This window comes from Acomys minous, assembly GCF_964271855.1.
Source record: "Acomys minous genome assembly, chromosome: 6".
In the NCBI taxonomy this organism is placed as follows: domain Eukaryota; kingdom Metazoa; phylum Chordata; class Mammalia; order Rodentia; family Muridae; genus Acomys; species Acomys minous.
Window position 1 is genome coordinate 111,810,510 of NC_140487.1, and position 27,996 is coordinate 111,838,505.

The 27,996-nt window shown below is 51.6% G+C and overlaps 1 protein-coding gene and 1 long non-coding RNA gene across 6 annotated transcripts in view; one reads left to right on the plus strand and one right to left on the minus strand.

The window, feature by feature from the left end:
* Positions 1-27,996, minus strand: part of LOC311601058 — a 403,201-nt gene that overhangs the window by 261,913 nt on the left and 113,292 nt on the right. The window lies entirely within an intron of this gene.
* Positions 966-27,847, plus strand: E2F2 (E2F transcription factor 2). 5 transcript variants are annotated; one of them, XM_084788318.1, is made up of 7 exons: positions 966-1,720; positions 7,587-7,692; positions 9,923-10,142; positions 10,915-11,073; positions 12,393-12,507; positions 15,337-15,529; positions 24,360-27,847. In XM_084788318.1, exons 1-7 carry the CDS (start codon positions 1,460-1,462, stop codon positions 24,620-24,622), a joined length of 1,317 nt encoding a protein of 438 aa, XP_084644444.1. In that variant the 5' UTR covers positions 966-1,459; the 3' UTR covers positions 24,623-27,847. The 5 variants fall into 5 exon arrangements, with proteins under 5 accessions (XP_084644444.1, XP_084644445.1, XP_084644447.1 ...); XM_084788319.1 differs by having other exon boundaries at positions 9,923-10,136; XM_084788321.1 differs by lacking the exons at positions 966-1,720; positions 7,587-7,692; positions 9,923-10,142 and adding an exon at positions 10,391-10,743.

Sequence of the window (27,996 nt, forward strand, 5' to 3'; positions counted from 1 at the left end):
CTACACTCTTCCGGCCTCCCCAAAGCCGAGAGATGTGACACGCAAGTGGGCAAGGGAAGTTTATGGACGGGCAAGACTGTCGCTGTGAAATCATTGTTTAGGAGAAACCTGGAGGTGTTTAAATGACTGTGTCCACCACAGACTCTGGACCCTCATGCCTGCTGTGCCTGCCAAGGGCAGGACAGAGCTTGGGAGAGCCGGGGAGGGGCCTTTTTACAAGAACAAACAAGGATTTTCCAACCTGGACTGTCCTACATTTGACTGCCAACTCTCAGATCAGCAAATCTATGAGCTGCCCCGGGTAAATTATCCTGCCCCTGCAACTTGCTAGTCTTACCCACGCCACGTCTCAGGACTGCTTGGGATAAGCTAAACAACACAACACAGTTGTTTATGTTACCGGACAGTCCTACAGCAGGCATTCAATAGAAGTTAGTTAGTTCTTCCTGAAATAGTCGAAGTGGGAGGTCCCACCCTTCCCTGCCCCTCTACCAATTAAAGAAACAGGGTTCTGGCTTTCATTTGAAAAGAAAGGGGGATATGTTGGCTCTATTAACTAATATATGAATAAATGGTAGAGTCTATCTAAGCAACGGTGCAAAAAGAACAAAAGGTTTTGTGGCCTGGGAAATGCACTGAGGGTTAAGACTCATGTCCAGACTTTGACTCCCCCTCAAGTGGGGGGAGTTGGCCCCACCCTTAAGGAACCGAGGCCCATTCCTCAGCGATATTCGTTGTTCCGTTGGTTGCTATCCGGGGGTGGTGGTTCCAGATGCACCCTTTGCCTCAGTTTTGCCGGCTGTTACAAGAGGACGCAGAAGTCAGCAGATGTCGCGGTCCCTTTAAGCCACTAAGCTCCTGTTGTAATAGCTGTTTCTTAGACTAAGCCTTTCCGGGGGTGGGTGGGTGGGTGGAGCCTATAAACATTGAAGCAGCCAATCTAAGGGCGGGATTTTCCGCGGGAGATCCGAATTTGGCGGCACGTAGTTTGGCGCTAAAAAAAAAAAAGAGAGAGAAAAGAAAAAGAAAAAAAAAAAGGAAGAAAGAAAAGAAAAGCAAAAGGATACCGAGCAAGGGCCGTGGACTAGAGGGCGAGCTGAGTACTTAGCAGGGCGCACAGGACACCACTCGTGGGTCAGAGCACACGCGCGACCGCGGAGTCCGTGGGCATCCCGGGACGCTTTCCCGCGCCAGGGCGACTCCAGGAGCCCAGACATTCGGGGACACGGGCCGTGCCGGGCCAGTCCCTGGCAGTGCCACCCTCGCCACGCGATCTCCGAGCGGTGATCTCGGAGCTCGCCAGCGCTGGGCGGCGGGCCAGGAGGGGAGGGTCCGGCCTTGCCCGGCGGGCGTCCATTGGCGGCTGCTCCCGGCGTCCGCGGCGCAGCCGGCTGCAAAGCCCGCAGGTGCCCCGCGCGCGCGCGCCAGACCCGAGTGGGTAGGGGGCGCCTCACTCGCCATGCTGCGCGCGCCGCGGACCCTGGCTCCGGCCACAGCGCAACCCACAAAGAGCTTGCCCGCGTTGAACCCCACCGAGCTGTGGCCTCAGGGTCTCAGCAGCCCCCAGCTCTGCCCGGCCACCGCCACCACCACCACCTACTACACTTCGCTTTACACGCAGACGGTGCCTTCCAACGCTGCGTTGGGCACCTGCCTCGACGCCACTCCCCACGGACCCGAGGGCCAAATTGTGCGATGTGTACCCGCAGGCCGGTTGCCGGTAATGCTGGGGACCCCCCCCCCCCGGGTGCTTCCCGTATACGTGTCTGGGTCGGGGGAAAAGGAGGGAGGGTGCGCCTGGGGCTCAGTTTTGAGTACAGCTGGTTGAGGCGGGCAAGTGGGATTGACAGTAGAGAGGGGGAACCCCTTCATTTTCGACTGCGTGAAATAATCTCACCTGCTGTTGTGGGAGTACAGTGAGCTGGACAGGGAGCCTGGAGACCCAGCCCAATGCCCCTAGCGCCTGTGTGAACTTGAGGGAGGCCACACGGCATAGACGTTGCTATAAAATTCATTCATTCTTTCATTGTTTACGCCGGAAGCCAGCACCTGCTATTCCAGGCCAGGGCCTTGGCCTGTGGGATTTCCTGGTGTCTTTAAATCAGAGTAGGTCTTCTAGGTCTCTTTGGTCCAGCCTGGTATGGACAAAGTTGTCTAGTCAGCTCTTTCTCGAGTGTTGTCCTCAGGTGCTCCCCACAGCCTGCCTCGTCTTCCCCCCCCCCCGCCCCCCCAAAATAGCCCGTAGCAGATGCAAATGTAGCTAGTCCCCTGCGGTTCCTGTTCAGGTAGACTGTGTCCTTCCTAGCCCTGCAGATCTGTTGTCAGGGAGGACCTGGTGGGTGGGGGTGGGGGGCTGGAGCGCAGGATGTGTGCTGTAGGGGTAGAAGCAACCTTAAAATGGAGGTGAGGGAGGAAGGGGCCTGAGGGAGTTGGAGTGAAGGCTGGGGAAGACTGCTTTCAGCTCCTTGACATCACTGTGTGTATTTGGATAAGTCGGGGCCTCTGTTTCCTCTTCTTTCCAAAAAAAAAAAAAAAAGTTTTAAAATTACATTTATGTGGGGGAGGGGCCTGGTGGTGCCATATTGTGTGTCAGAAGACAACTTTTCAGAGTCGGGTGTCTTCTTCTGAGTGAGTGGGGTCCTCCTGGGTTATCAAGCTCAAGCTGTCCAGCTTGGTGGCTCCTCTACCCACTGAGCCAGCTTGACAGCCCAGTTTCCTCTTCTAGAAAATGCACACCCTCCTTGCCTTGTGTCCTCTCATCACTTCCAGCTCCAGGTTTAGAAGCAGGTGCCAAGGAGGGGAGGTGGGGTTTGTAGTGTGTGGTTAAGCATAGGGACAGGGGGAAGGACCACCTTGTGTCCCCAGGGCGTTTTTGTCCCACTCTACCAGGGCTCAGTGACCTTAAGAGCTACACAGATCAGCTCTCTGGCTACAGGCGGAGCCTCATTTTCTGCCTTTGGAGTCAAGCTTTATTTTCCCTTCCTAGACCCCTTTCCTGGGTGTGCAGGGAGAGTGGCGAGGCTGTGTTGTCATCCCCGTTTTCCAAGTCAAGAAACTGAGGGTAACCGCTCTCTTTTGCCTTGTCTGGCGTCCAGCGTTTTACAACCTGACGCATCTGTGTAGCTTGGGAGGTAGACTGAACAAGAAGCCTCATGTTACTGAGGTGGGAAGCTGAGGGTCAGAGGTCATACAGGGAGATGGGTACAGTGACCTGGCCCCACTGGTCAGCTCTCTCCCTGGCCTGAACTGCCTGTCTTAGGAGCTAGGTGACCCCCCAACCCCCAGGAATGGGGACTCTGGCAGGCTAATGTCTCCTTTGACCACATGCTTTTGGGTGCAGAGTGTCAGTAACAGCTGGGGTTTTGAACTGCTTTGGACCTTCCCCACCAGCTCTGCATCTGTCTGTTCTTCCCTCCCAGGGCGGGCTCAGGGATCTTAGCCAGAGCGGCTTTTCGATGCCAGGCTCTGCTTGGCACTCTGCACCAGTTATTTCCATTAAGATGCTCAGGATGAGGCACTCTGTAGGTGAGGAAACCAAGCAAAGGTGAAGTCACTTGCCCAAGCCGCAAGCCAAGAAGTGGGGGTGTCCTTGCATCAGACTCCCTAAAAGGCCTGCCAGGCCCAGAGCCCATCTCTGGTCCATCTCCAGATGCTGGGGGCCCCCAGTGCCCCGTGGGCAGGCCTAACCCCCTGCTTACTCATTTTACAAGGGTGTGGCCTGGAGCTGCTCCAAACCCAACCCTGGGTGTGGCCTTCTGCTTTGTGGCTGCAAAGTGTGGGGTGAGCAAGATTTGTTGGGGAGCTGTTCTTTAAAGGGATGACAACAGAGTTGAGTTGCAGAAGCCACTCGGAGTCTTCTTACTTCCTGCCATTGTTCTTGCTGTCCTCTAAAAAAGACTGAGGACCGTTCCCCTGTGGAGTGTCATCGAATGTCACTGCTGGCGTCTCATGGCATTTTCTTCCTTCCTTCCTTCCTTTCTTTTTTCTTCTTTTCTTTTCTTTTCTTCTTTGGAGATAGGGTCTCTCTGTTCTAGCCCTGGCTGTCCTGGACTTACTTTGTAGACCAGGCTGGCCTCGAACTCACAAAGATCTGCCTGCCTCTGCCTCCCAAGTGCTGGGATTAAAGGCATGTGTGCTACCATGCCCAACCCTTTTTTTTTTTTTCTCATGGCATTTTCCACCAGTCCTACAGGTGGGTAGCTGTGAGGACAATGGGGCTCTTTGGAGTTTCTCTTTGCCTCTTAATTTGTCTGTGTTGTCCACATTGCTTTTCTGGAATTCACTATATAGACCAGGCTGGCCTTGAACTCATATCCACTTGATTCTGCCTCCTCAGTGCCACCATGAGTGTCTGTTGTTGTTGTTGAGATAGGGTCTCTCTGTTGCCAGGCTGGTCCTGACTGCCTAGGCTCAAATGAGGCAGCTAAGCTGGGCACACATAGGCATCTGTATCCCAGCACTGGGGAAACTGAGGCAGGAAGATTGTCCAAAGCTCCAGATCCCACAGGTTGTGGTGGCACAGGTCTTTAATTCTTTTGCTCTGGAGATAGAGGCAGGAGGATCTCTGAGTTTGACGCCAACCCGGTCTACATAGAGAGTTCTAGGACAAGCTGGTCTACATAAAGAGTTCTGGGACAGCTTGGGCAGCATAGTACAACCCTGTCTCAAAAACAAACAAACAAACAAACAAGCAAGCAAGCAAGCAAACAAACAAACACATTTTACCTCAGCCTCTCCAATGGCTTAGATTGTAAGCTGAACATAAATATTTTCTTAACTCTACCCAGACCAGGCCAGAAGACGACACATAGGCTCAGGGATAGGGTGACATGGCCCAGGCTGCCTTGCTCTCTGGTACCTTTGGAGCCAACAGCAAAGTGATGCCTACATTTGTTCTCACCCCAGTGCCTGCCCTAGGTTGGGAAGGAGACCCAGGTCCTTCCCTGCTGTGTGACCTTGGGCAAGTCACTTCACTTCCTCTCTGTTTCCCTGCCAGCTTCTCTGTTTCTCTGGGGGGCCCCTGAGGAAGGGGTGTGTTCTACCCCCAAGGGCTTGGCAGGTGGATTGAAGCCTAACAATGGGGCTGCGCCTAGGGGTCCAGGTTAGAGCCACATTGGCCTCTGGGTGTAACCACAGACCTTTGTTCTCCTTAGGAGACAGTTCACTCTTGAACTTCACGTAAGCCAGGGTGGCGGCAACCCGTGCACTGGCCTAGGCAGAGTCTTCTGCTGCAGGACCTCCCTGACTCCTCAGCCCAGCTCTATAGGTGGATGGGGGTTACCTGACCTCCAAGCTCACCTAGCTAAGGAGGGAGAGGTCTAGCTCTGACCCCATCTGACCCCAAGGCCTGTGCTCAGCCTCTCCTGGTGCCACCTGGCCTCTGCAAGCTCCAACCCAGCCAAAAAATGCTGACTTTTCTCTGGACAGTACCCGGATGTTAGGCTGGTGTCCTTAGGTGGGGGGACACACTGCTATTTAGGGACCCTGGGGGGGGGGTACAGTGAGTGTAGGGCCTGGTGAGGGAGAGTGAGAAAAGAGGAGGCAGCGGGTGAATGTGTGAAGTGATGGGAGCAGATGGCATAGCCAGACCTTGGCCCACATTCTAGCAGTTTCGGGGGCAGCGGGGGAGCCGGGCACATGGCTTTGGAATTGGACGGACCCTGAGTTCAAACTCTGCTTCTGTGTGACTTTAGGCCTGCCTGGTAACTTAACCTCTCTGTATCTACTTGTCTGCCAAGACAGATTGTCAGTGCTGATACACTTCAGGACTGTGAGACAGGTTGGTCAGGGGGGGAGGGAGGGGGGCTCTTCTGCCCCTTGCAGGTGGCAAGTGAGGTATGCTTGGAGGTCTGGGTGGGTATGGGGTGAGCTGGAACCAGGCTTGACCATTCCCTTATCTGCCTGCCCTTGTATGGGGGTGGGGGTGGAGGGCGCTGGAGTTGAAACCATTTTGATCCAGTCAAAGTCCACAGAGCCCACCACCCGGCTTTGATTACCACGGCTACCACCGGGTCCTGGTAGTGCCGGAGGCTTAATTAGGGCAGAGCGCTGGAGTTTAGCTTGGATTGTTTGGCAAGTCACAGCGGGTGACTGACAGGACCTTTCTCTGGTGGCAGGGTGGGGCTGACCTCCCTAGAGTCTAGGACTTGATCCGGTTGAGAGATAAGTGGGGAATATTCCAGAGACTTTCAGAGGAAAAGAGTAGCCAGGGGTGTGGATTCTGTGTGTGAACCTTGGTGTGGGCTGGAGGAGAGAGAAGTGAGACTTGGGCTCCTGGAAGCGACAGGAGCAGAACTCTTCTTGTACCAGTCCAGGGAGACTTCCTGGAAGGGGGTGGGAGGGAGTCGGTGAGCGGAGCTGACACCTGTCAGGCCAGCTGTGCTCAGCAGCAGTTAGCAGCCCTGCGGAGCGTGACCTCACCCGCCAAGTGTTAAAACTGACCTCTCCGGGCTGGTGGGGGCATCTGGAGGACAGGGAAGGAAGGAAGCAGGTTTAATGGCTCCGGAGGGTGTGTCCAGGAAGATATAGACATTGTGTTTGGGGAATGGACTGTGCGTTTCCTGAGTCCCTACTGTGCATCCCAGTACAGATGACTTCCACCGATGTCACTCCTGAGTCCTCCACACAGCCCGGGGGGTTGGGGGGCGCGGGAGAGAGGGGGGGACACGGTGTTCTGCCCATTTTACTGAGGAGGAAACCGAGGCTCTTACTTTATGGTGGCACATGTACCTAGATCCCACAGTGAGCCTTCAAACTCGCAGGAGCTTCCAGCTGGCCTTTTGCCCAGTGCCCCAGTGCCCCAGTGTCTCTGCCCCACCCCGTGCCCAGCCCTAACCATTAAGGAGGCCCTTTTCGGGGGCAATGCTCATTGTGGCCCTGTGGTGGTAGTGGTGGTGGTGATGGTGGTGGTGGTGGTGGTGGGTGGTGTCTGGGTAGGGAGGAGCAGATGGGCTGTGGTTTGGTTTCCCCAGCAGGTGTTTCCCAAGCTTGGCGGGAACGGGGAGGGGCAGCAGGGGCTCAGCTGCTTGTCCTTAAGGCACTGGGGGAAGGACCCTTTGTGTCTCAGGGAATAAATGACAAGCAGTCCATTCAGGAGGCCCAGGACCCTCAAGCGGGAGACCAAATAGGGAGGGGGAGTGTTTGCCCTGTTTTCCCAATGTGGGCACCTCCCTCGGGTGTGGCACCGAGCCAGGAAGTCCCCTGGGCCTCAGGCGGATGCTGGTCTCACCCTGATAAGAGCCAGCTGTGGAGCCGTGATGGGCACCAGGTCAGCCTGAGCCAGCTGCTTCTGAAAGGGGCAGGTCCCCCCAGCCTGATGTGGTTTAGGTCCCGCCCACTTCTTCCTCCCGTGTGTTGCATTGGGCCTGGGTCACAGAGGTAGGAATTTGATTTGCCCCTCACTTGGCCACTGACATTTCCTCACCAAGTTCAAGCACGCTGCACCAAGGAAAGGCTGGTGGTGGCAAGCACACAGGAGACATGGCTGCTGGTAGCCTCCTTGCCCTGGCTGCAGTTTAGGGAGGAGGCTAGGGAAGGTCTGATTGCTCTTAACTCTTTCTCTCCCTCTCTCTCTCTGTCTGTCAAAGGCCAAAAGGAAGCTAGACCTGGAAGGTCTTGGGAGGCCTACGGTCCCTGAGTTCCGGACTCCCAAGGGGAAGTGCATCCGAGTGGATGGTTTGCCAAGTCCCAAAAGTAAGAGCTTCTGATGGGCACCTACGGCGGGGTGGCACGGGACAGAAGGCAGCAGCCCTACCCAGCTCACAAGCCCTATCCCAAGTCTATTGGGGGATTTCCCTTTCCAAGGTTTTCGGTGCACTCTCACACTTGATTTGGCCCAGGAGCTAGGATTATGTCCTGATTCCTGAAGAGGTGATTTGGGAGAATTCAGGGCTTGACTGAGGTCACTGGAATCCAGGCTGACACCTTGCCCTGCCTCTGGTACTCTAGGCTCCCTAGAGCTAACCACGACTAGTGTTTATTTGGGAGCTTAGTCTTTAAAAAAATTTTTTTTTCTTTTTAAGCTTAGTACTTTTTTATTTTTCAAGATTTTATTTATTTATTATTTATACAGTACTCTGTCCCCATGTGTGCCTGCAGGCCAGAAGAAGGCACCAGATCTCATTATAGATGGTTGTGAGTCACCATGTGGTTGCTGGGAATTGAACTCAGGACCTTTGGAAGACCAGCCAGTGCTCTTAACCTCTGAGCCATCTCTCCAGCCCAAGCTTAGTACTTTTTAAAGGTTTCGTATTTGGTCTAATCCGATAGAGCTCTGGAAGGATCCGTGGCTAACCGGGGTCTGCCTCCCACATGCCAACGGTGCTAAGTGATTCGTAGGGAAGTGGGGCTTGAAGCGACCCAGCTCGTGCCACGGAAAGGTCTCCAGGCTGTGGGGAGGGGGGGGGGCTGGAGCGATGGTTCTCAACCTGTGGGTCGCGTCCCCCTTGGGGAGGCATTGGGTGTCCCTTTCACGGGGGTCGTCTAAGACCATCAGAAGACACAGATATTTACATTATGATTCATAATAGTAGCAAGATTAATTATGAAGCGGCAACTAAAATAATGTTGTGGTTGGGGGTGGGTGGGTCACCATAACGGGAGGAACTGTATTAAAGGGTCGCAGCGTTAGAAAGGTTGAGAACCAAAGGACTAGAGGCTTCCTAAAGCTAAGTGGAGGAGTGTCCTACCTCTGAGATTTTTCAGCCAATATTCTGGTTAACCTGGGAGTTTAAGCCAGTATGACCAGGAGATATATGAATTTTCCCCAGAGACCTACTGAGGGCGTATGACTAGATAGAATGCATGAAGGTCAGGAATCCAAGTAAGGGCTCCCACCTGACTTTTCCTTGAACCCTTATTATCTTGTGTAGATGAGGCATAGTTAGCTCAGGAAGATGAGAAAGTTTACTCCTTGGTTGGTTGGTTGGAGGTTACCTAGAACCAAGACTGAAGGATTCCAAAGCCCAGTAGGACAACGGAGTGATCGACTGCACGCCGATCAATTATTAATGTCTGCTGTGAGCACAGAAGTGGGCTAAGCAGTATGTGTGCCAAAATGTTTGGCCTCTGTGTGTTAAGGGATTCTCAAGTTCCCTTCTTTGAGGCATCTGAGACTAAAACCTTAGTTCCCGTGTCTAGCTTGGTCACCGGCTTCTATGTGACTTAAAGCCATTTGATTGCGAAAGTCGGCTTGTGGTTCGCTGCAGCTGAGAAGTGGTGTTGCAACATCAGCCTTGCTGAGAAAGGGACCTTTTCCACGAACCTGGTCCATTTGATGTTTAATGTTAAGATGATTCCCCTCAGATAATTATTGGGCTACACATGGAAAGAAAAGGCGAGTGTGGATCTATAAAAATGTTCTCAGATCCAGGCTTGCCCTCTTCTCCCGACCATAACTCTTAGTTCCTAGTATAATTGGCAGGAGCGTATATAATGCTTTAGGAGGAAGGCTGGAGCCAGACTGCCTGGATTTGCTGAGTAAAACGAACAAACTACTTAAGCATTCTCTGCTTCTGTACACCCCTGTAGGAAAGTGCCCAGAACAGTGACCCTCCCAACAGTAAACCGTTGTTGGAGCTCTTCCTATGTCTGCTTCTAGCTATGATAGAAAGAGGTACTCCGAACCGGGAGTTTGACACTTGGCTTCCGGTCTCGACAGCGCCCCCTGGCGGAGAGCCGGGGAGCAAAAGTCATCCATGTCCCCGTCCCGTCCTCCCCCCCCCCCCCCCCCCCGCCCCCCAGGTTTCAGGATGCTGGTCAGTGAAGCCGCAGAGAACTCCCTGCCGGGGTGCTCTGCACGCTGGACAGCTCTCCCGGTGAAGGGTAGGAAGAAGGTGTTGCTGAATGGATCTGGACTCACGGGGGAGAAGCCAGACTGGCTTCCCCGCAAAGCAGAGCGTGAATGGGGCCTTTTCCTCCTCAGCCCCCAAGTCTCCTGGGGAGAAGACACGCTATGACACGTCGCTGGGGCTGCTCACCAAGAAGTTCATTTGCCTCCTGAGCGAGTCGGAGGATGGGGTCCTGGACCTGAACTGGGCAGCCGAGGTGCTGGACGTGCAGAAGCGGCGCATCTATGACATCACCAACGTGCTGGAGGGCATCCAGCTCATCCGCAAGAAGTCCAAAAACAACATCCAGTGGGTGTGAGTGCCTGGGCCAGGCCATGGCACCATCCAATGGGTGCATGTGTTGGGGGCAGGGCCAGGCACAGTAGCCAATAGATGTGACTTCTGCGGTGCCCTCCCCAGCAACAGACAATCCGCACAAGTACAGGGTTGGGGTGGGGGGAAGGTGGCCAAAGCCAACCACGAGGTCTATGAGGAGGGGCATAGTCAGTGTGTTTGGGGGTGGAGCACCAATTAAATGCTGGAGTAATGGAGTTGGGGGGGGAAATAGGGGGAGAGGGGCGGATGGGGCAGAGTGGAGGAGTTCTGGTGGTTATGGAGGCCGGAGAGGACCCCAGCTCCTTGGGTCGGGGTCCCCAGGATTCCCTCACCTTGACTCAGGAAAGCCTTTGGGAGCTGCTCAGGTGGGGGTTGGACTCCTCACTGCTCCGAGATTTGAACTGGAAGCAAACCCCGGCGCAGAGCCAGGGCTAAAGTCAACAGCTCTTTACCATCGGATGGAGGCTGGCGCATAAGGATGAATGCTGGGGTTCAGGCTTCTTACCTCTAACCTCCCCCCGACACTTCAAGTTCCCAGGGAGCTGGGCATCACCGATAATCTGCACAACACGTGCCGGGGGTAGGGTGGGGTGGTGCGCACACCATTGGGGACTTGCCCTGGCTTGGAGGTTCACCAGCTCTCCTTATGCAGTTGTGCAAGGGGGGAGGTTGGGGGGCGAGTCGCGGCCCTGAGGTGAGTCCCATGAATATGGACTGACACTGACATTGGGCGCTGCTCTCTTGTTCCCAGAGGCAGGGGACTATTTGAAGACCCCACCAGACCCGGGAAGCAGCAGCAGCTGGGGCAAGAGCTGAAGGAGCTGATGAACGCGGAGCAGACCTTGGACCAGCTCATCCAGAGTTGCTCCCTGAGCTTCAAGCACCTGACTGAGGATCATGCCAACAAGAAATATCCTTTCCGCAGGGAGGAGGGAGGAGGAGGGAGAGGGACAGGGCTGCTGGCTGTCTCTTACTTCTTTACAGGGACTAGCTCCCTCTAGGGGACTGTCACATCAAGGCTGGGGAAATTTGGGGTTTCCGTTTGGTTTGGTTTTGTGAGGTCCTGCTGCAGAGATTTACGGACCATGCCTGGTACCCACTGTATATGTTGATAAACCCTACATAGAGTGGGTGTTTAGATCCAGTCTGGAGTTCCCTTTCTTTTTTGGGGGGCCAGGGGAGGCGGGTTTCCAGATAGGGCTTCTCTGTGTAGCCCTGGCTGTCCTGAACTCACTTTGTAGACCAGGCTGGCCTCGAACTCACAGCAATCCACCTGCCTCTGCCTCCCAAGTGCTGGGATTAAAGTGTGTGCCACCAAGCCCGGGCCTTAGAGTTCCCTTCTTAATTTATCTTTTAGTTATTTTTTTTCCTTTTTAAAAAAATTACATGTATTTATTTGTGTATGGAGGGGTGCATTGCACTATGGCAAATGTGTGGAGGTCAAAGGACAACTTACAGACGTTGTTTCCTCCCACCACGGAGGTTCCAAGGATCAGATGGGCAGGCTTGGGGGCAAATGCCTTTACTCCCTTGGACTTCCCACCAGCCCATAGATTTTTGTTTTGTATTTCTTCTCCTTTTATTTAGTTTTTGACAATTTCACACACGCACACATTGATTGTATCTACTTCCAATTTTCTGCCCATCCCCAGCCCAGCCCCTCCCCACCTTCATATTCTTTCCTTGTTTTTTTTTGTTTTTTGTTTTTGTTTTGTTTTGTTTTTAATGCTAGTACAATTCCTTTGAGCCTGTACCATATTGTCAACTGGTGATGGGCATCTAGGCCGCTCCCATCTCCTTGTCGTTACAGACAGCCACACTCACCCTGGAAATGCAATCTGTTTGCTTTCCAGGGATGGAAGGGGGCTTGTGCTACTCACAGAACAGGTTGTGGCCATGTGCAGCTTCTCCTGAGCTGTGCCGTGTGTGAGGATGCAGGCTTAGGAGGGGAGATGAAAGCCCTGGCAGGCTGGGGTGTGCGTTTCAACAAGGAGGTTGCTTTTCTTTTAAAGATTTATTTGTTTATTTATTTATTATGCATACAGTGCTCTGCCTGCATGTACACCTGCAGGCCAGAAGAGGGCACCAGATCTCATTATAGATGGTTGTGAGCCACCCTGTAGTTGCTGGGAATTGAACTCAGGACCTTTGGAAGAGCAGCCGGTGCTCTTAACCACTGAGCCATCTCTCCAGCCCTGAGGCAGCTTTTCTTAACTTTCCTGCCCCTACACTGGCCTATGTGACCTACCAGGATATCCGTGCTGTGGGCAACTTCAGGGAGCAGACAGTGATTGCAGTGAAGGCTCCTCCACAGACAAGACTGGAAGTGCCGGACAGGGCGGAGGTGAGAAGGGAGTCCCTGAGTGGAGGGAGATGGGGTGGGACAGCCCTGGACAGCTCTCTAGCATCTGTCTGGCACTCCCAGCCCACACTCCGCTGCTCCGTTCTGGAGTCTGGGGCAGAAGTGGCAGAAACTGGAAAGAGCAGTGGGGATGAAGGACTGGCCTGAGGACATCCCTGGTTTTGCAGAGATTTTTCTTCACTATTTCATGTGTGTGTACACACACACACACACACACACAAGACTGGGTTTTTCTTTGCAGCCTTTCCTAGACTTGCTTTGTAGACCAGGCTGGTCCCAAACTCACCGCGATCCGCCTGCCTCTGCCTCCCAAGTGCTGGGATTAAAGGCGTGCGCCACCAACACCTGGCTTCCCTTAGTTTTTTGAGACAGGGCCTCTCTAGGTGGGTCAGGCTGGCTTTAAAGTCACTGTGTACAACCAGGCGTGGTGGTGCACGCCTGTAATCCCAGCACTCGGCAGGTGGATCGCTGTGAGTTCGAGGCTAACTTGGTCTACAAAGTGAGTCCAGGACAGCCAAGGCTACACAGAGAAACCCTGTCTAAATAAAGTCACTGTGTAGCCCAGCCTAGCCCCGAATTCATGATCTTCCTGCCTCTGCCTCCTAAATGCTGGTGTGAAAGGCAGATGTCGCCATGCCTGGCACAGGCTCGTGTTTGTGTATGTACATGTTGGTGTGTGTGTGTGTGTGTGTGTGTGTGTGTGTGTGTGTGTGTGTGTGTATGCCACAGCACGTGTGTGGAGGTCAGAGACGACTGGTGGAAGTTGGTTTTCTCCTTCATATGTTATCTGTGTTGACAGCAGCAGGTGCTTTTCTGCTCCGAGTTCTCTCTTATTTCAAGACCAAAATTTTTTATCTATGTGATTGGTTGTTTACCTGTATATGTTGTCTGTATGCTATGTGCACGTGGTGCCTGTGGAGGCCAAAAGAGGGTGTTGGATCTTTTTGGAACTGGAGCCACGGGGTCTTGTTAGCTGCCCTGTGGATGCTGGGAGTCAAACTGGGTCCTCTGGAAGAGCAGCCAGTGCTCTGAGCCACTAAGCCGCCTCCTCCAGCTCCAAACCCAAATCCTTAATATTCCTTATAAAGTCTTTGGTGCTCTGAGCCCAGAGGACCTCCACCCGGTTCCTCTCCTCAGCCACCTTCATCTCTGTCTTTGGCCACGTCAGCCTATCTGCAGCTGAGCCTCCTCAGGACCTTTGCACATGCTGGTCCCTCTAGCTGAAATGCACTTCCTGCCCCCTGCCTGCTGGCCTGCTTGCTGGTCTCAGCCTTTCTTGAGACTGAGTCACTTCCTGCCTCATCAGCTCTAGACTAGAGCCTCCCGGGGTTGTTTTGTTTTGTTTTTAAATCACACACAATCTCAGTTCTCAGCCTGGAGAGATGGCTCAGAGGTTAAGAGCACTGGCTGCTCTTCCAAAGGTCCTGAGTTCAATTCCCAGCAACCATATGGTGGATCACAGCCATCTATAATGAGATCTGGCGCCCTCTCCTGGCGTGCAGGCGTACATATAGCCCGAACACTGTATACAGAGTAAATAAAATAAAATAAATCTCAGTTCTCTGGCTTATCTTTGACAGGATTCCCTGAGCACTCACTATGTAAGCAAAGACAACCTTGACATTCTTTCCTCTTGCCTCTACTTCCGGAATACTGGCATTATAGGCATTGGAGACCACGCTAGTTTGGGTGTTGCAGGGGCTGGAGCCCAGGGCCTTATATACTGGCTAGGCAAGCGCTCCACCAGCTGAGCTAGATGCCCTCCTGTTAGCGGTTTAAGCTTTACGGAAGAATGTGCTGCTCAGCTTCTGTCAGGGTGTGGCACATACTGAGGGATCCAGAAATGCTGTCTCCAAAGGAAGCCATACTAGAGAGATAGTGAGAGCTCCTCCCCTCAGTTCAGACCTAGTGGGTTGGGGGAGTCCCAGGCAGTGGGCCTGTTACTTCTTGACTGACAGATGTGCTAAAAGGCCAAGAGGAAGCATCCTGGGGGTGACAGGTAAACAATATCAGAGGATGACAAGGGTTTCTGCTGCGTGAGTGATGCATGGGGACCTGAACACTCTGTGTGTGTGTGTGTGTGTGTGTGTGTGTGTGTGTTCACTGTGTCTTATGTAGGGATACAGTGGGAAGGGACTGGGATAGAGAAACTGGTTTAAGTCTGTGGTGAGGGAAAAACCAAGTAGCAAGCCCAGGATTTTGGAGATTGGAGACAAAGTTTAATTCAAGGACTCAAATTGTGGTTCCCACGTGTCCAGGCCTCTGTCTCCTCCTGTCTACCTCTCTCTGTGCTGTTCTCAAACAGGCTCCCCTCCTGTGGTCGAGTGTGTGTGTGTGTGTGTGTGTGTGTGTGTGTGTGTGTGTGTGTGACAACAGCTCAGCCACCCTGAAAGGAAGGGGCCTTCTACTCTTGTGTCCAGAGTCCTGAACCTAATGCTGGTTGGGTTGACCTCAGCCATGCATCAGCCTGAGGGAGCCACCTAGGCCTGACTCTCGTAGCTGAGTCACAAGCAGAGCCCCTGGAGTTGGAAGGCCACTCCACACGCTTCATAGCAGGACTTGGGGGGGGGGAGGGTGTGGGGGGGGGGCAGGGGGGGTCCGAGTTCCCTGAGGGAAAATCAGATGTCCTTCTTTCAAGGAGACTTGCAGGCCAGACAATGGAACAGTGATGTCCTCCCGGCAGGCAGGGCAGTGTCAGGCTTGGGCTGGGCTTGCTCACACGGGTGACACTGGACACTGCCAATGTTCATTCTTACCCGCTGACCCTGGTCTGTGGCCAGCACTGTGAGATGGTTTCTTTTCCTCCTCCAGGAGAACCTGCAGATTTATCTAAAGAGCACTCAAGGGCCCATTGAAGTCTACCTGTGCCCGGAAGAGGTGCAGGAGCCAGACAGTCCCGGCAAGGAGGCGCTGCCTTCCACCTCTGCCCTCAGCCCCATGCCCAACCATGCTGAGCCCAGCTGCAGCACTGACCCTGAGATCACAGAGACCACAGCGGCTTCAGGTAGGCCCCCTGTTCCCTGGGAGGGGTGGTGGGAGTGGCTCTAATCCCCCGCCCCCACCCCTGGGCTGCATTTGTCAGAGGAGCCCAGTGTCCCCAGGTGTGTTAAATGCACCTCAGGCTTTGCAAAGTACACGTGCGTCCCTGGCTCACCACTCTGGCCAGCTCGCCACTCATCTTCCTCAGCTGTGTGCCCTTCGACACTGGTTCAAACTCCACAACTGTAGGTTGGGCAGGAGTAGTTAATTTTTAACTCTCAGGTTACTAAAAGGATTAGCGAAACTAATGTAAACGTTAGTGAACTAATGTAGTGTTTGGCCTGGCAAGAACTGTTACCGTCATTTCTGCTGCTGCATTTCTGCTCTGAGGATGGCTCACAGCCAAGCACGTGGCGCTCAGGCAGCCACAGTAAGTGGTGGCGTGTGTGTGGTGTGGGAGTCGAACCCAGGGCATTATGCATCCTGGGTTAGTGAACCCGGAACCACATCTTCAGTCTGTGCTTTTTGTGGCTTAAAAAAAATAATAATTTGATTAAAAGTTTACCATAAAGACTTTGTAAATTAAAAAAACAAAACAAAAGAGACAAACGGTATATACTCACTTATACACTAATCCAAGGGATACGTCCCACGAAAAACTTTACTTACCAAGAAAGTGGGTCAGAGGAGAGGACATCCTATTGAGACTTTAGGCAAGAGTAGCATGGAAGAATGCGGAAATAGTTGGATCCACAAGAAGAACTTTATGACGGGCAGATCTGGGTCCTGGGGTCCTCCTCAAACTAAGGCACCAGCCAAGGAGAATATAGGCAGTAAACTTCGAACCCCTACCAAGACCTAGCCGACGGACACGATATTCTCCACTGTGGAGTGAAGAGTGAGATCTGACTCTCACACGAACTCTGGTGCCTCTTTTCTGACCACGTCCCCTGGATGGGGAAGCCTGGCGGCACTCAGAGGAAGGATAGCAAGTTACCAAGAAGAAACTCGATATTCTAAGAGTATATATAGGGGGAGGAGGTCTCCCTCAGTCACAGACAGAGGGGAGGGGAGAAGGGGGGAAGTGGGAGGGAGGGAGGAATGGGAGGAAACAGGGGAAGGGCTAACAATCGAGATGTAATATGAATAAATTAAACAAAACAAAACAAAAAACCCAAAAAAAAATCCTGCACAAAAATGAACCAGATCTGAAGTTGATACACGTCAATATACTTTTTTTTTTAAAAAAAAGGTTTTATTTATGGTATTTATTTATTTTTAAGAGATCTATTTATTATTATGTATACAGTGCTCTGCCTGCATGTACACCTGCACGCCAGAAGAGGGCACCAAATCTCATTATAGATGGCTGTGAGCCACCATGTGGTTGCTGGGAATTGAACTCAGAACCTTTGGAAGACCAGCCAGTGCTCTTAACCTCTGAGCCATCTCTGCCGTCCGTCAGTATTTTTCTAGAATAGCTATTAGAATAGCCAAGGCTGAAGAGACAGCTCAGCAGCTAAGAGCACAAAAGGACCAAGTTTGGTTCCCAACACCTACATGGTGGCTTACAACCATCCATAACTGTAGTACCAGACGAGCCAATGCTTTTTTTGGGGGGTACCTTCCAGCACCATGAGTGTGTGAAAACACACACACACACACACACACACACACACACACTCCCCAAAAGATGCATGTACATACATACAGGCAACATACTCATACACATAACATAAATATAATTTGTTTGTTTTTGGTTTTTCGAGACAGGGTTTCTCTGTGTAGCCCCAGCTGTCCTGGACTCGCTTTGTAGACCAGGCTGACCTCGAACTCACAGAAATCTGCCCGCCTCTGCTTCCCAAGTGCTGGGATTAAAGGCGTGCGCCACCACACCTGGCCTTATGTCCTTAACTGCCACCAAACCTCCAGACAACTAGAAACACAGTCACCTTCCTAGCCTTGGTCATTACCTGTAGAGTAGGCTGGCTTCGAACTCTCGGAGATCTGCCCGTCTCTGCCTTGTGCCACCATGCCTTTAATCCCCCATGGTGAGATTTTGTTTTGCTCTGTTTTGAGATAGGGTCTTATGTAGCTCAGGCTGGCCTTTTTTTTTTTTTTTTTTTTTTTTTTTTTGGTTTTTCAAGACAGGGTTTCTCTGTGTAGTCTTGGCTGTCCTAGACGCTCAGGCTGGCCTTGAACTTTCTGTGTCTAAAGATGACCTGGAGTGCTTCCTCATCGTGCCCCTCCCCCACAGTGTGGGAGAAGTATAGGCGTGCGGTGCCAGGAATCAAACTCGGGGCTCCGTGCGCATCCTGCAGACACCCTGCCGACAGAGACACAGCCCTAGCCTGAGTCTTTGTTGCTGTTTTACAAATGACTTGTTTATATGTGTTTCCCTCCTTGTACCCTGCGGGTCCCACCTGACTGAACTCAAATCACCAGACTTAGCGGCAAGCGCCTTTACCTGCAAAGCCATCTCACTGGCCCCAGTTTCTTTTTTTCATTGTTTGAGACAAGGTCTCTAATCCAAGCTGACCCTTGTAGTCGAGGGCCTCTGTCTTTGCCTTCCCCAGTGATGGGATTACTAAGGGTTACCACCGCACCTGGTTAACTCTGGATTTCCAGAAGAAGGCTCGGGACTTTGTCTGGTGACAGTAGCTAGGTTACCTCCCCACCCCCACCCCCCGCAGCCCACCATGACTCCCTATTGGCCTGCCCCCCTCCATAGCACACCTTGAAGGAGGTCTCGTAACTCCTGGTTTAGCACTGGATAACCATGATGGAGAGATGTTGCAGCCCTAGCCAAGGACAGACAGCTGGGATGCCGCACAGTGGCATCTTGACCTTTGGTCCACAGGGGCCCAGTACTGTGTCCTCAGGCACAGGATGAATCAGGAAGGCAAGCACTGTATCACCGAACTATGCTCTATCTTGTTTTTATTTTTATTTATTATTTTTTTTAAAGATTTATTTATTTTATTTATTGCACATGAGTGCTTTATCTTCAGAAGAGGGCACCAGATCACTTTATAGATGGTTGTGAGCCACCATGTGGTTGCTGGGAATTGAACTCAGGACCTCTGGAAGAGCAGGCGGCGCTCTTAACCACTGAGCCATCTCTCCAGCCCTCTTGTTTTTATTTTTTGCTTGTTTTTTTAACGTTTTTCAAGAGTTGAGGAGGGGAAGCTAGAGAGCTGCCTCAGCTGTCAGGAGCATTTGCTCCTCTTGCAGAGGACGTGAATTCAGTTCCCACCCCCCACGTGGTGAGTCCATAACTCCAGTTCTAGGGGATGTGATGCCCCCTTCTGACCTCCGCTCGCAGTGCATGTACATGGCGCCATACACACACGCAGGCAAAATGCTTGTGCACAGAAAATAAAGTAAATAAATCTTAAAAAAAAAAAACTAGCGTAGAAGGCAACTGTATTACAGAGACTGTGTGTGTCCCACACAACCTGAAGTACTTTCCTGTCCTTTCCAGAAGTTTCTGGACCTTGCTCTCATTCTAATGATAAAGTAATGCCCAGAGAGGGCAAGTTGCTTCCTTGAGGTCTCACAGCAAGTTGATGGAAGAGTTGGGACAAGAACCCAAGCTCTTAACTCTTTTCTACTCATCTTTTTCTGTTTCGTTTTGTTTTGTTTGTTTGTTTTAAAAATATTTTATTATTCATATTACATCTCAATTTTGTTTTGTTTTGTTTTGTTTTTTCAAGACAGGGTTTCTCTGTGTAGCCTTAGCTGTCCTGGACTTACTTTGTAGACCAGGCTGGCCTCGAACTCACAGCGATCCATCTGCCTCTGCCTCCCAAGTGCTGGGATTAAAGGCGTGCGCCACCATGCCCGGCTTCTTCTCTGCTCATCTTTGCCTTGTGTGTCCTTCAGAGACCCGGGCTTCTCTGTGTGCCAGCCATCTGTCCCTTTGGGCACCTCCCTAGTCCCTATCTTTTAACCCAGCTGTGCCCCACCCTACCATCCCTCCCGCTGCCCTCTCTCTCAGCTGTCAACATGTGCATGGCTCTCCAGAGTTAGAACTACCTACACATTAGTTGTCCTCCAAGACCTCTCGTGGGGACAGAGCTAAAAGCCCCGTGTCAGAAGCTGCAGTGGATGGAGCTCAGGGGTAGAGCGCTGGCCTCACCGCTGAGCCCTGGGTTTTAGCCCCATGGTGGGGCAGGGGCCACCAAGAAAACCTGGAGACGGCAGGCAAGGGTGGAGCCGGCTTGTTTGCTATGTTGTCCCCGCTGAAGAGAGGAAAAGGAAATTGTCCTGAAAGTGTACGCTCACACACATACACTTGCCTGCACATCCACTCACAAAGATACAGACATGGGCTCCGTGCTCCAGCTTGAAGTACAGGGTTTTGGTTGTTGTTGTTGTTGTTGTTGTTGTTGTTGTTGTTGTTGTTGTTAAAGATTTGTTTATATTGTGTGTTTGTTATTTGTGTGTTTGCTTCCACATACGTCTATGAGGGTTTTGGTTGTTGTTGTTAAAGATTTGTTTATATTGTATGTTTATTTGTTATTTGTGTGCAATGCCCGGCAGAGGCCAGAAGAGGGCACCGTATCCCTGGAACTGGAGCGACAAGCAGTAGTGAGCCTCCTTGTAGGTGCTGAGAAACAGACTTGGGGCCTCTTCAAGAGCAGCATGTCTCTTAACCTCTGAGCCATCTCTCCAGCCCTAAAGTGGAGAGTGCAGAAGTCTGGGCATTTAAGGTTCTAGTATCTTCAGGGGGGAATTGCTAACCCCTTGTCATCTCAGTTTCCTCGTTATAGAAAGGGCTTGAATAAGAGATTTGCTTCTAGGGGCCTGGAGAGATGGCTCAGCAGTTAAGAGCACTGACTGCTCTTCCAAAGGTCCTGAGTTCAATTCCCAGCAACCACATGGTGGCTCACAACCATCTATAATGTGATCTGATGCATACTGTATACATAATAAATAAATCTTAAAAAAAAAATAGTTGCTTTTAACCAGCACTCGGGAGGCAGAGGCAGGCAGATCTCTGTGGGTTCGAGGCCAGGCTGGTCTACAGAATGAGTCCAGGGCAGCCAGGGCTACACAGAGAAACCCTGTCTCGAAAAAAACAAACAAACCAAAAAGAGTTGCTTCTAACTCCTACCCTGGCTCTGACATTCTGAGATGTCGTATCTAAAATTGGGACAGTTGAGTTGGAACCTGTAGTCCCAGGTTTGGAAGACCAAATGAGGCAGGGGGAGTGTTTGAAGCTAGAAATTTGGGGCCAACCTTGGCAACATAGTAAGAGGTACATACTCAAGAAAAACAAACACATAATCTCCTGGTTTAGTGGCAAAAGCCTGGGATCCCCACTTCTTGGGAGACTGAGACAGGTGGGTCATGAATGAAAGGCTTGCCTGGATTTTAGTTCAAGAACAGCCTAGGCAACTTATTCAGACCCTGTACCAAAATAACAAGTTTAGAGAGCAATCAGGCTATAGCTCAGTGGTTCAGAGTTGGCGTAGCATGTGCAAGGGCCTGGCTTCGATTCCTGGGACTACTTCTTGTGCATATTGCTGAGTCAGGAAATAACACTGCCAGAATGTGGGTTTTATTTTATTATTATTTAGTTTTTCTTTTTCTTTTTTAAAAATATATTTTATTTTATTTTTTTTTGTTTTGTTTTGTTTTTTGTTTTGTTTTGTTTTGTTTTGTTTTGTTTTGTTTTTCGTGACAGGGTCTCTCTGTGTTAGCCTTGGCTGTCCTGGACTCACTTTGTAGACCGGGCTGGCCTCGAACTCACAGCGATCCGCCCACCTCTGCCTCCCGAGTGCTGGGATTAAAGGCTTGCGCCACCACGCCTGGCTTAAAAATATATTTGATTAATTTATTTATATTACATCTCAATTGTTATCCCATCCCGTGTATCCTCCCATTCCTCCCTCCCTCCCATTTTCCCCTTACGCCCTTCCCCTATGACTGTGACTGAGGGGGACCTTTTCCCCCTGTATATGCTCATAGGATATCAAGTCTCTTCTTGGTAGTCTTTTTCTTTTTTTAAAGATATATTTATTAAGTATACAGTGTTTTTGCCTGCATGTATGGCTACATACCAGAAGAGGGTACCAGATCTAATTATGGTTGCTGGGAATTGAACTCAGGACCTTTGGAAGAGCAGGCAGTGCTCTTAACCTCTGAGCCATCTCTCCAGCCCCGATTTTTTAAATTTTAATTTTATTTTATTTTATGTGCATTGGTGTGGGGGTGTCAGATCACATCGAACTGGACTTCCAGACAGTTATGAACTGCCATGTGGGTACTGGGAATTGAACCTGGATCCTTTGGAAGAGCAGACAGTATTCCCAACCACTGAGCCATCTCTCCAGCCCCTATTTTTTTGGTTTTTTGAGACAGGGTTTCTCTGTGTAGCCTTGGCTGTCCTGGACTCGCTTTGTAGATCAGGCTGGCCTCTAACTCACAGAGATCTGCCTGCCTCTGCCTCCCGAGTGTTGGGATTAAAAGGTCTGCTCCACCATGCTTGACCAGAGTGTGGTTTTTCTAAACAGCTAATATGAACTGAGCACCCGTGTGGGAATTAGTGTAGTTTGAGGCTTTTCAGAGTGGGCAGAGCAGTAGGCAGGTGTTACAGAGAATAGATGGACGTTAGCCTCCTGAGAAAGCTGGGGCACAGAGTCCACAGCTGATAAGAAGCAGGGCTCGGGGTTCCAGCCACATTCTTGTTCCCTTTGCCAGGCCCTTTGCTGGAATCTCAGCAATCGGCCAAGATTGGGATGTGCTGGGGATCGAACCTGGGGCCTGTGCATACTAGGCAAATACGCTTGCTGAGTTCTGTCTCCAGCCCCAAGCTGATGTGGGGTGTGTGTGTGTGTGTGTGTGTGTGTGTGTGTGTGTGTGTGTGTGTGTGTGTGTGTGTGTGTTGCATTCGTGTGCGTGTGTGACTATGCACACACATGCGTGCACGTGCAGAGACCAGAGCAGGACATCAGATGTTCTTCCTTTACTGCCTCTGAGATACTGTCCTGAGGGAGTCAGTGGATCTGAAACTTGGCATTCTTTGGCTAGACTGGCTGGCCTGTGAGCTCTCAGGATCCACTCGCCTCTCAATCCTAGGGTGCTTACAGCCATGCTAGCTTTTTTTCGAGACGGTTTCTCTGTGTAGTCGTGGCTGTCCTAGACTCACTTTGTAGACCAGGCTGGCCTCAAACTCACAGCGATCTGCCTGCTGCCTGTTGAGTGCTGGGATTAAAGGTGTGTGCAACCACGCTCTGCTGCCATGCTACTTTTCATATGGGTGCTGGAGATTCGAACTCAGGTCCTTCTGCTTGCTGAGCAAGCAGTCTTACCCACTAAGCTGTCTTCCCAGGCCTTCTTTTGTTTCAGGATCTTGCTCTGTAGTCTGAAATTTAGGATGCTTCTGCCTCTGCCTGCGAGGGCCAGCATTAGAGGTGTAAACCACCGTACTTGGCATGAGACTTGTTCTAGACTTTTCGGTAAGGATTTAATAGATTGAGGTCTTGCATTTGCGCTAATTTTGGGAGATGATATAAAGATCTAACTTCCTTCCTCTGCACAGAGGCATCCTACTCTCCCAGGACCATTTGTGGAAAGGACTGTCCTTTGCAGGTGGGGGAGGAGCAGTGCGTTACAAAGAAAAGATCAGGAGCTGCCCTTTGTGAGCTGCCAGGGGGAGGCGCTGTGAACCAAACTCATGTCCTCTGCAAGAACAGCATACTGGGTTTTTTTTTTTTAAAGATTTATTGATTATTTATACAGTGGTCTACATGTACACCTCAGGCCAGAAGAGGGCATCAGGTTACATCATAGATGGCTGTGAGCCACCATGTGGTTGCTGGGAATTGAACTCAGGACCTCTGGAAGAGCAATCAGTGCTCTTACCCTCTGAGCCATCTCTCCAGCCCCCCATCCTGGGGGGTTTTAGAGAGATGGTTCAGAGGCTAAGAGCACTGTCTGCTCTTCTAAAGGTCCTGAGTTCAATTCCCAGCAACTACATGGTGGCTCACAACCATCTATAATGAGATCTGGTACCCTCACCTGGTGTGCAGGAGTACATGCAGGCAGAACACTGAACACTGTCTAAATAATAAGTAAACAAATAAATAAATCTTAAAATTAATTAATTAATTAATCTTTAAAAAAAAAACCAGCATACTGAGCGACCTCTTCAGCCCACGAGGATGTTTTGATGTTGTTGTTGTTTTTGGTTTGTTTGTTTGGTTTGGTTTTTCGAGACAGGGTTTCTCTGTGTAGCCTTGGCTGTCCTAGACTCACTTTGTAGACCAGGCTGGCCTCGAACTCACAGCGATCCGCCTGCCTCTGCCTCCCAAGTGCTGGGATTAAAGGCATGCGCCACCACCGCCCGGCTGTTTTTGGTTTTTTGAGACAGGGTTTCTCTGTGCAGCCTTGGCTGTCCTGGACTTGCTTTGTAGACCAGACCAGGCTGGCCTCGAACTCACAGTGATCCGCCTGCCTCTGCCTCCCGAGTGCTGGGATTAAAGGCGTGCGCTACCACTGCCCGGCCCCACAAGGATGCTCTTAAAAGACAGGAGTTATCAGGGTGTCTAACACTGTCATAATGGTATAGGAGACTCGAGGAAGCCGCCAATGAAGGGACGGTCCTTTAAGTTAGCAAGGTGGGCTGGGTACGGAAGCCCAGGGAAAGGCTTTTAGGAGCCGATCTCTGCACCCAGTGGAGAGAATGGGAGGTGAGGTTTCTGTGACTGGTGCTGGAGAGATAGGGTGACCCCCAGGCCATTGAATGGAAGGGATGGAGGAGGAGAGGGGACAGCCAGCCAGAGAACAGGAAGTATGCTCGGGACCAGACGTGACCCTTGCCTATTTCTCTTTCTCTCCTAAACCAGTACTGATGCCTCAGCCGGTCCCACCACCGCCAGCACCGTCCCTCGTCCCCTTGGAAGCCACGGACAACATGGTGGAGCTGACCCATCCACTTCTGCAACAGACTGAGGACCAGTTCCTGTCCCCGATCCTGTCGGCCAGCTCCCCTCTGATCAGCTTCTCCCCGCCTTTGGACCAGGACGAATATCTGTGGGGCATGGATGAGGGCGAGGGCATCAGCGACCTCTTCGACTCCTATGACCTTGGGGACCTGTTAATTAATTGAAGCGTCCTGCCTCTGTCTCTACCTCCTCACAGACAGATTGACAGGCTCTCTGCCCTGACGGGGACACTGGATAGCAGGTGTCGCCCTCCGTGTGCTGGTTGCTCCGTTCCAGCCTTCCTTCATCAGGTGGAGGGCAGCGAGGGAGATGTGGAGGATTTGAGTGAGGAGTGTGTCAGGGGCTGGGCCCTGATGCTCCTCTTCTGACCTCTGACCCCCTACATGAAGGACTACAGGTACGGGCGACCATGTTCAGGGAAAGGGTCTGCTGCCTCCTTCTGAGGGGCAGTTGGACCCTGGCTTTTTCAAGAAGCACTTAACGCCTTTGTATTTATTTCAGGTTGAGTTGTATTTGTTTGTCCCGCCCTGAGTTTTAGCAGGGAGATTTGTTCTACTTTCTCCTCAGACCGGTCCATCCATGCCCCCACTGCCTAAGGGCATTACCTGGGCTTCCAGGGGGCCGTGCCAACTCCCTGGTTCCCCCCACCCCACCCCACCCCCACACACAGTAGTGTCTGGGTCTTGAGGAGACTATCCAGTTTGCTTGAATATTGATTGCACTTAGGCCTTATAATTCTAGTAAGTGCCAGGCCCAGCCAAGGCATCAGCTTGGCATTCTCCATCTCCTCCATCCTAGAGAAGGTTCCAGTAGCTATCCTGGGAGCCACAGGCAAGGAGTCTAGCTTCCTGTTGGATCCCTTATCTTGCCTGCGCCTCAGAATGTAAATACGGGCCTTCAGGAATTAGCCTAGAAGAGCTCCTGGCAAAAGCAGGAGGCACGTGTCATGGCTCTTGGAGGTTCTTCCTTGGAGCTTCTGCCTCCTCCTGGTCAGAGAGACCTGAGAGGCGGAGGCAGAGACACACAAGTGTGAGAAGAAAGCAAGAAACATCCTGGGGGCTGCCCATGCTTCCCCAGGGAAGGATTAGTTTGTTTCTTGGTCACGGTTCTTGGAGGGGAGATTCCTTAAGGACCCTCCTTTCCCGAGCCTTCACTCTACTTCCAAGGTTAGAGGTGACTAGAGCTTGGGAGCAGGCCTTTCCCCTGCTGGAGTCCTGAGGGGGGGTGGGTGTGGAGTGACAGAGTGGGGGAGGGGTGGTCTTCACTGAAGACTAGCCTCCTGGTGCCTGCCAGTTCTCCTGATGTGGGGACCTGGGAAAAGCCTTGGGCTTTACTTACCTCCCTAAAGACTGACCATCCAGGGTCCCGGGCTCAGATGGGGCTAGGAGTCCCCCTTTCTCTCCTGCCCTTCCTGGGGTGGAGAATGGCTGACCCAAGGCCGTGTGTTCTGGAGAGGTGCACCCAGGGGTGAGTGGGTCTTAGAGGCCTTCCACCCACCCTCAGGGAGCTGGGGTTCCTCAGGGGCTCAGCAGGGTAGCACTTTTTCTTATCATTGTTGTTGTTGTTGTTGTGAGTTTGTAGCATTAAATTGATTTAAAAGGTGAAATTGGCCATGCCAGGGTGCTCCTAGCTGGCTGACTGGCATTTGGAGTTTGGATGTTGGGCTAATCTATACTGATGCCCATTTGAGTTAATTTGTCTTATCCTTGGCTCAACTTCCTGGGCCCCCCCAAGTTAGTCACCTCTGAGGAGTGGTCAGTGTCTCATTGCTGCCCCCCCCTCTTGAAGTTTGTATGCTTTTACACGAGTGTCCAACCTTTTGTCTATAAAGTTCATGCTCAAGAACCGCACAGGAAAGCTACCAAGAAAAAAAAAAATCTCATGATATTTTAAGTACGTTTACGAGATTATGTTCAGCTGTGTTCGTAGCTCTCCGTGGCCTGTGCTGCAGGTTGGACAGACCCACTAAAGAGATGTTTTTGATCTCTACCGAACACCGGGGTCTTATCAGGCCACCTGGAAGCCCAGCAAGCTCCAGACACAAGGAGACCATCGAGGGATCTAGTCTGATGCACCTGGAGCCGGAGGCAGCCTTGCTGGTCTCAGGTCTGTGGCATTTAGCCACGTGCCAACTCTTAAGGACAAAGAAGCCTGACCTCTGTGCCGTGGCCCCAGGGTGGAGGGCTAGGGTTAGGAAGAAGGGAGCTTGTAGTTCCTGTCTGGAGTGAGGTTATAATGCAGGCCAGATTCCAGTCACTAAACACACAGCAAGGGGGATGGTTAGAGGCCTCCCCAGCAGCTCTCTTTTCAACCCTGCTTGGTCAAGGGGCTAGACCTCCACAGAGAAGCCCCAGGCTAGCGTGGGAAGCAAGTTCATGCCTCTTTCTTGCCAATGATACTTGAGACCCCCTAAGTTCCTTAGAGTGCTTTAAAAGAATGGGTGTACCCCATTTGGAACTCTGTTTTTGAGTGGTATTTCTTATCTTTGTTGTTGCTTTTTTTGGGGGGGGGCGGGTGGTTTTTTTGAGACAGGGTTCCTCTGTGTAACCTTAGCTGCACTGGACTCGATTTGTAGACCGGGCTGGCCTTGAGCTCACAGGGATCTCCCTACCTCTGCCTCCCCGAGTGCTGGGATTAGAGGCCTACGCCACTGCGCCGGGCCCTAGGAGTGTGGTATTTCTTTTAGGCCCCATGGAAACTTTCATGCTGAGGTGTGCTAAGGTGAGAACGATGCCAGTTTCTTTCTGAGGTGAATTCTTTCTTCAGGGAGCTTTCCCAGCCCCACCAGCAGCCTCTAAGTCATTTTTGTCCTCCCTGGAGGACAAAATGTCCCTGGGGACCCCAAAGCACTTAGAAAAATTGAACTTGTAAATAGGCTTGGAAATGCCCCCATTGAAGGTGTCAGGATGCGTTCCCTTCTCTGTGGTGTCATGGCCAGCTAGTGTGGCTATGAGGAGTGGCAGTTTTGGGCATTTATAAACTATTTTGGGGTGTGTGACTTGGTCTCCCCCTCCTTGTGTATTCCCAGCCTCCCTTCTGCACGGGTTAGTGTTGTAGAGAGTTTACGCCAGTGGCGCCTGTTGCGTAGCTTTAGTGCATCCGAAACCTTTAGGGGTTGATTAGAAGCAGTTTCTGTTGTGGTACCCAGACCCCACCTTGCCTGGGTCCCCTCTTCTCCCACAAGGCTCTTCAGGGACCAGAGTGGCCACAAGTCTGGCCAGCCTCAGGCTCCTGGGAGAGATGAAATCTTGCGGTGTTGCTTGTTTTGAAGATGCCTGGGGGGGTGGGGGTTTTGGGGGGTCCCTGAACTGGGGCTCTGTGTGGGTCACCTACCTCCTGGTTTCACCCAAAGTCCTGCCTTGAGGGCCAGCGAGTTTCCTTCTGTTATAATAATTGGGCATTAAACAGTGGCGGCTCTGGGAAGATTTGTCGTGGTGTGGTTTCTTTTTTTTTTTTTTTTTTGCAGAACTGGGGATCCCACCCAGGACATCATACATGTTAAACACATGCTCAGCCACTGAACTGTACCTTAACCTTG

What these genes read in the sequence shown, in the direction of transcription:
- E2F2 (XM_084788318.1), top strand. Translation starts at nt 1,460, where the DNA reads ATGCTGCGCGCGCCGCGGACCCTGGCTCCGGCCACAGCGCAACCCACA. An exon ending in TACCCGCAGGCCGGTTGCCG is followed by an intron (nt 1,721 to 7,586) that starts GTAATGCTGGGG and finishes TGTCTGTCAAAG; the next exon opens with GCCAAAAGGAAGCTAGACCT. An exon ending in TGGTTTGCCAAGTCCCAAAA is followed by an intron (nt 7,693 to 9,922) that starts GTAAGAGCTTCT and finishes TTTCCTCCTCAG; the next exon opens with CCCCCAAGTCTCCTGGGGAG.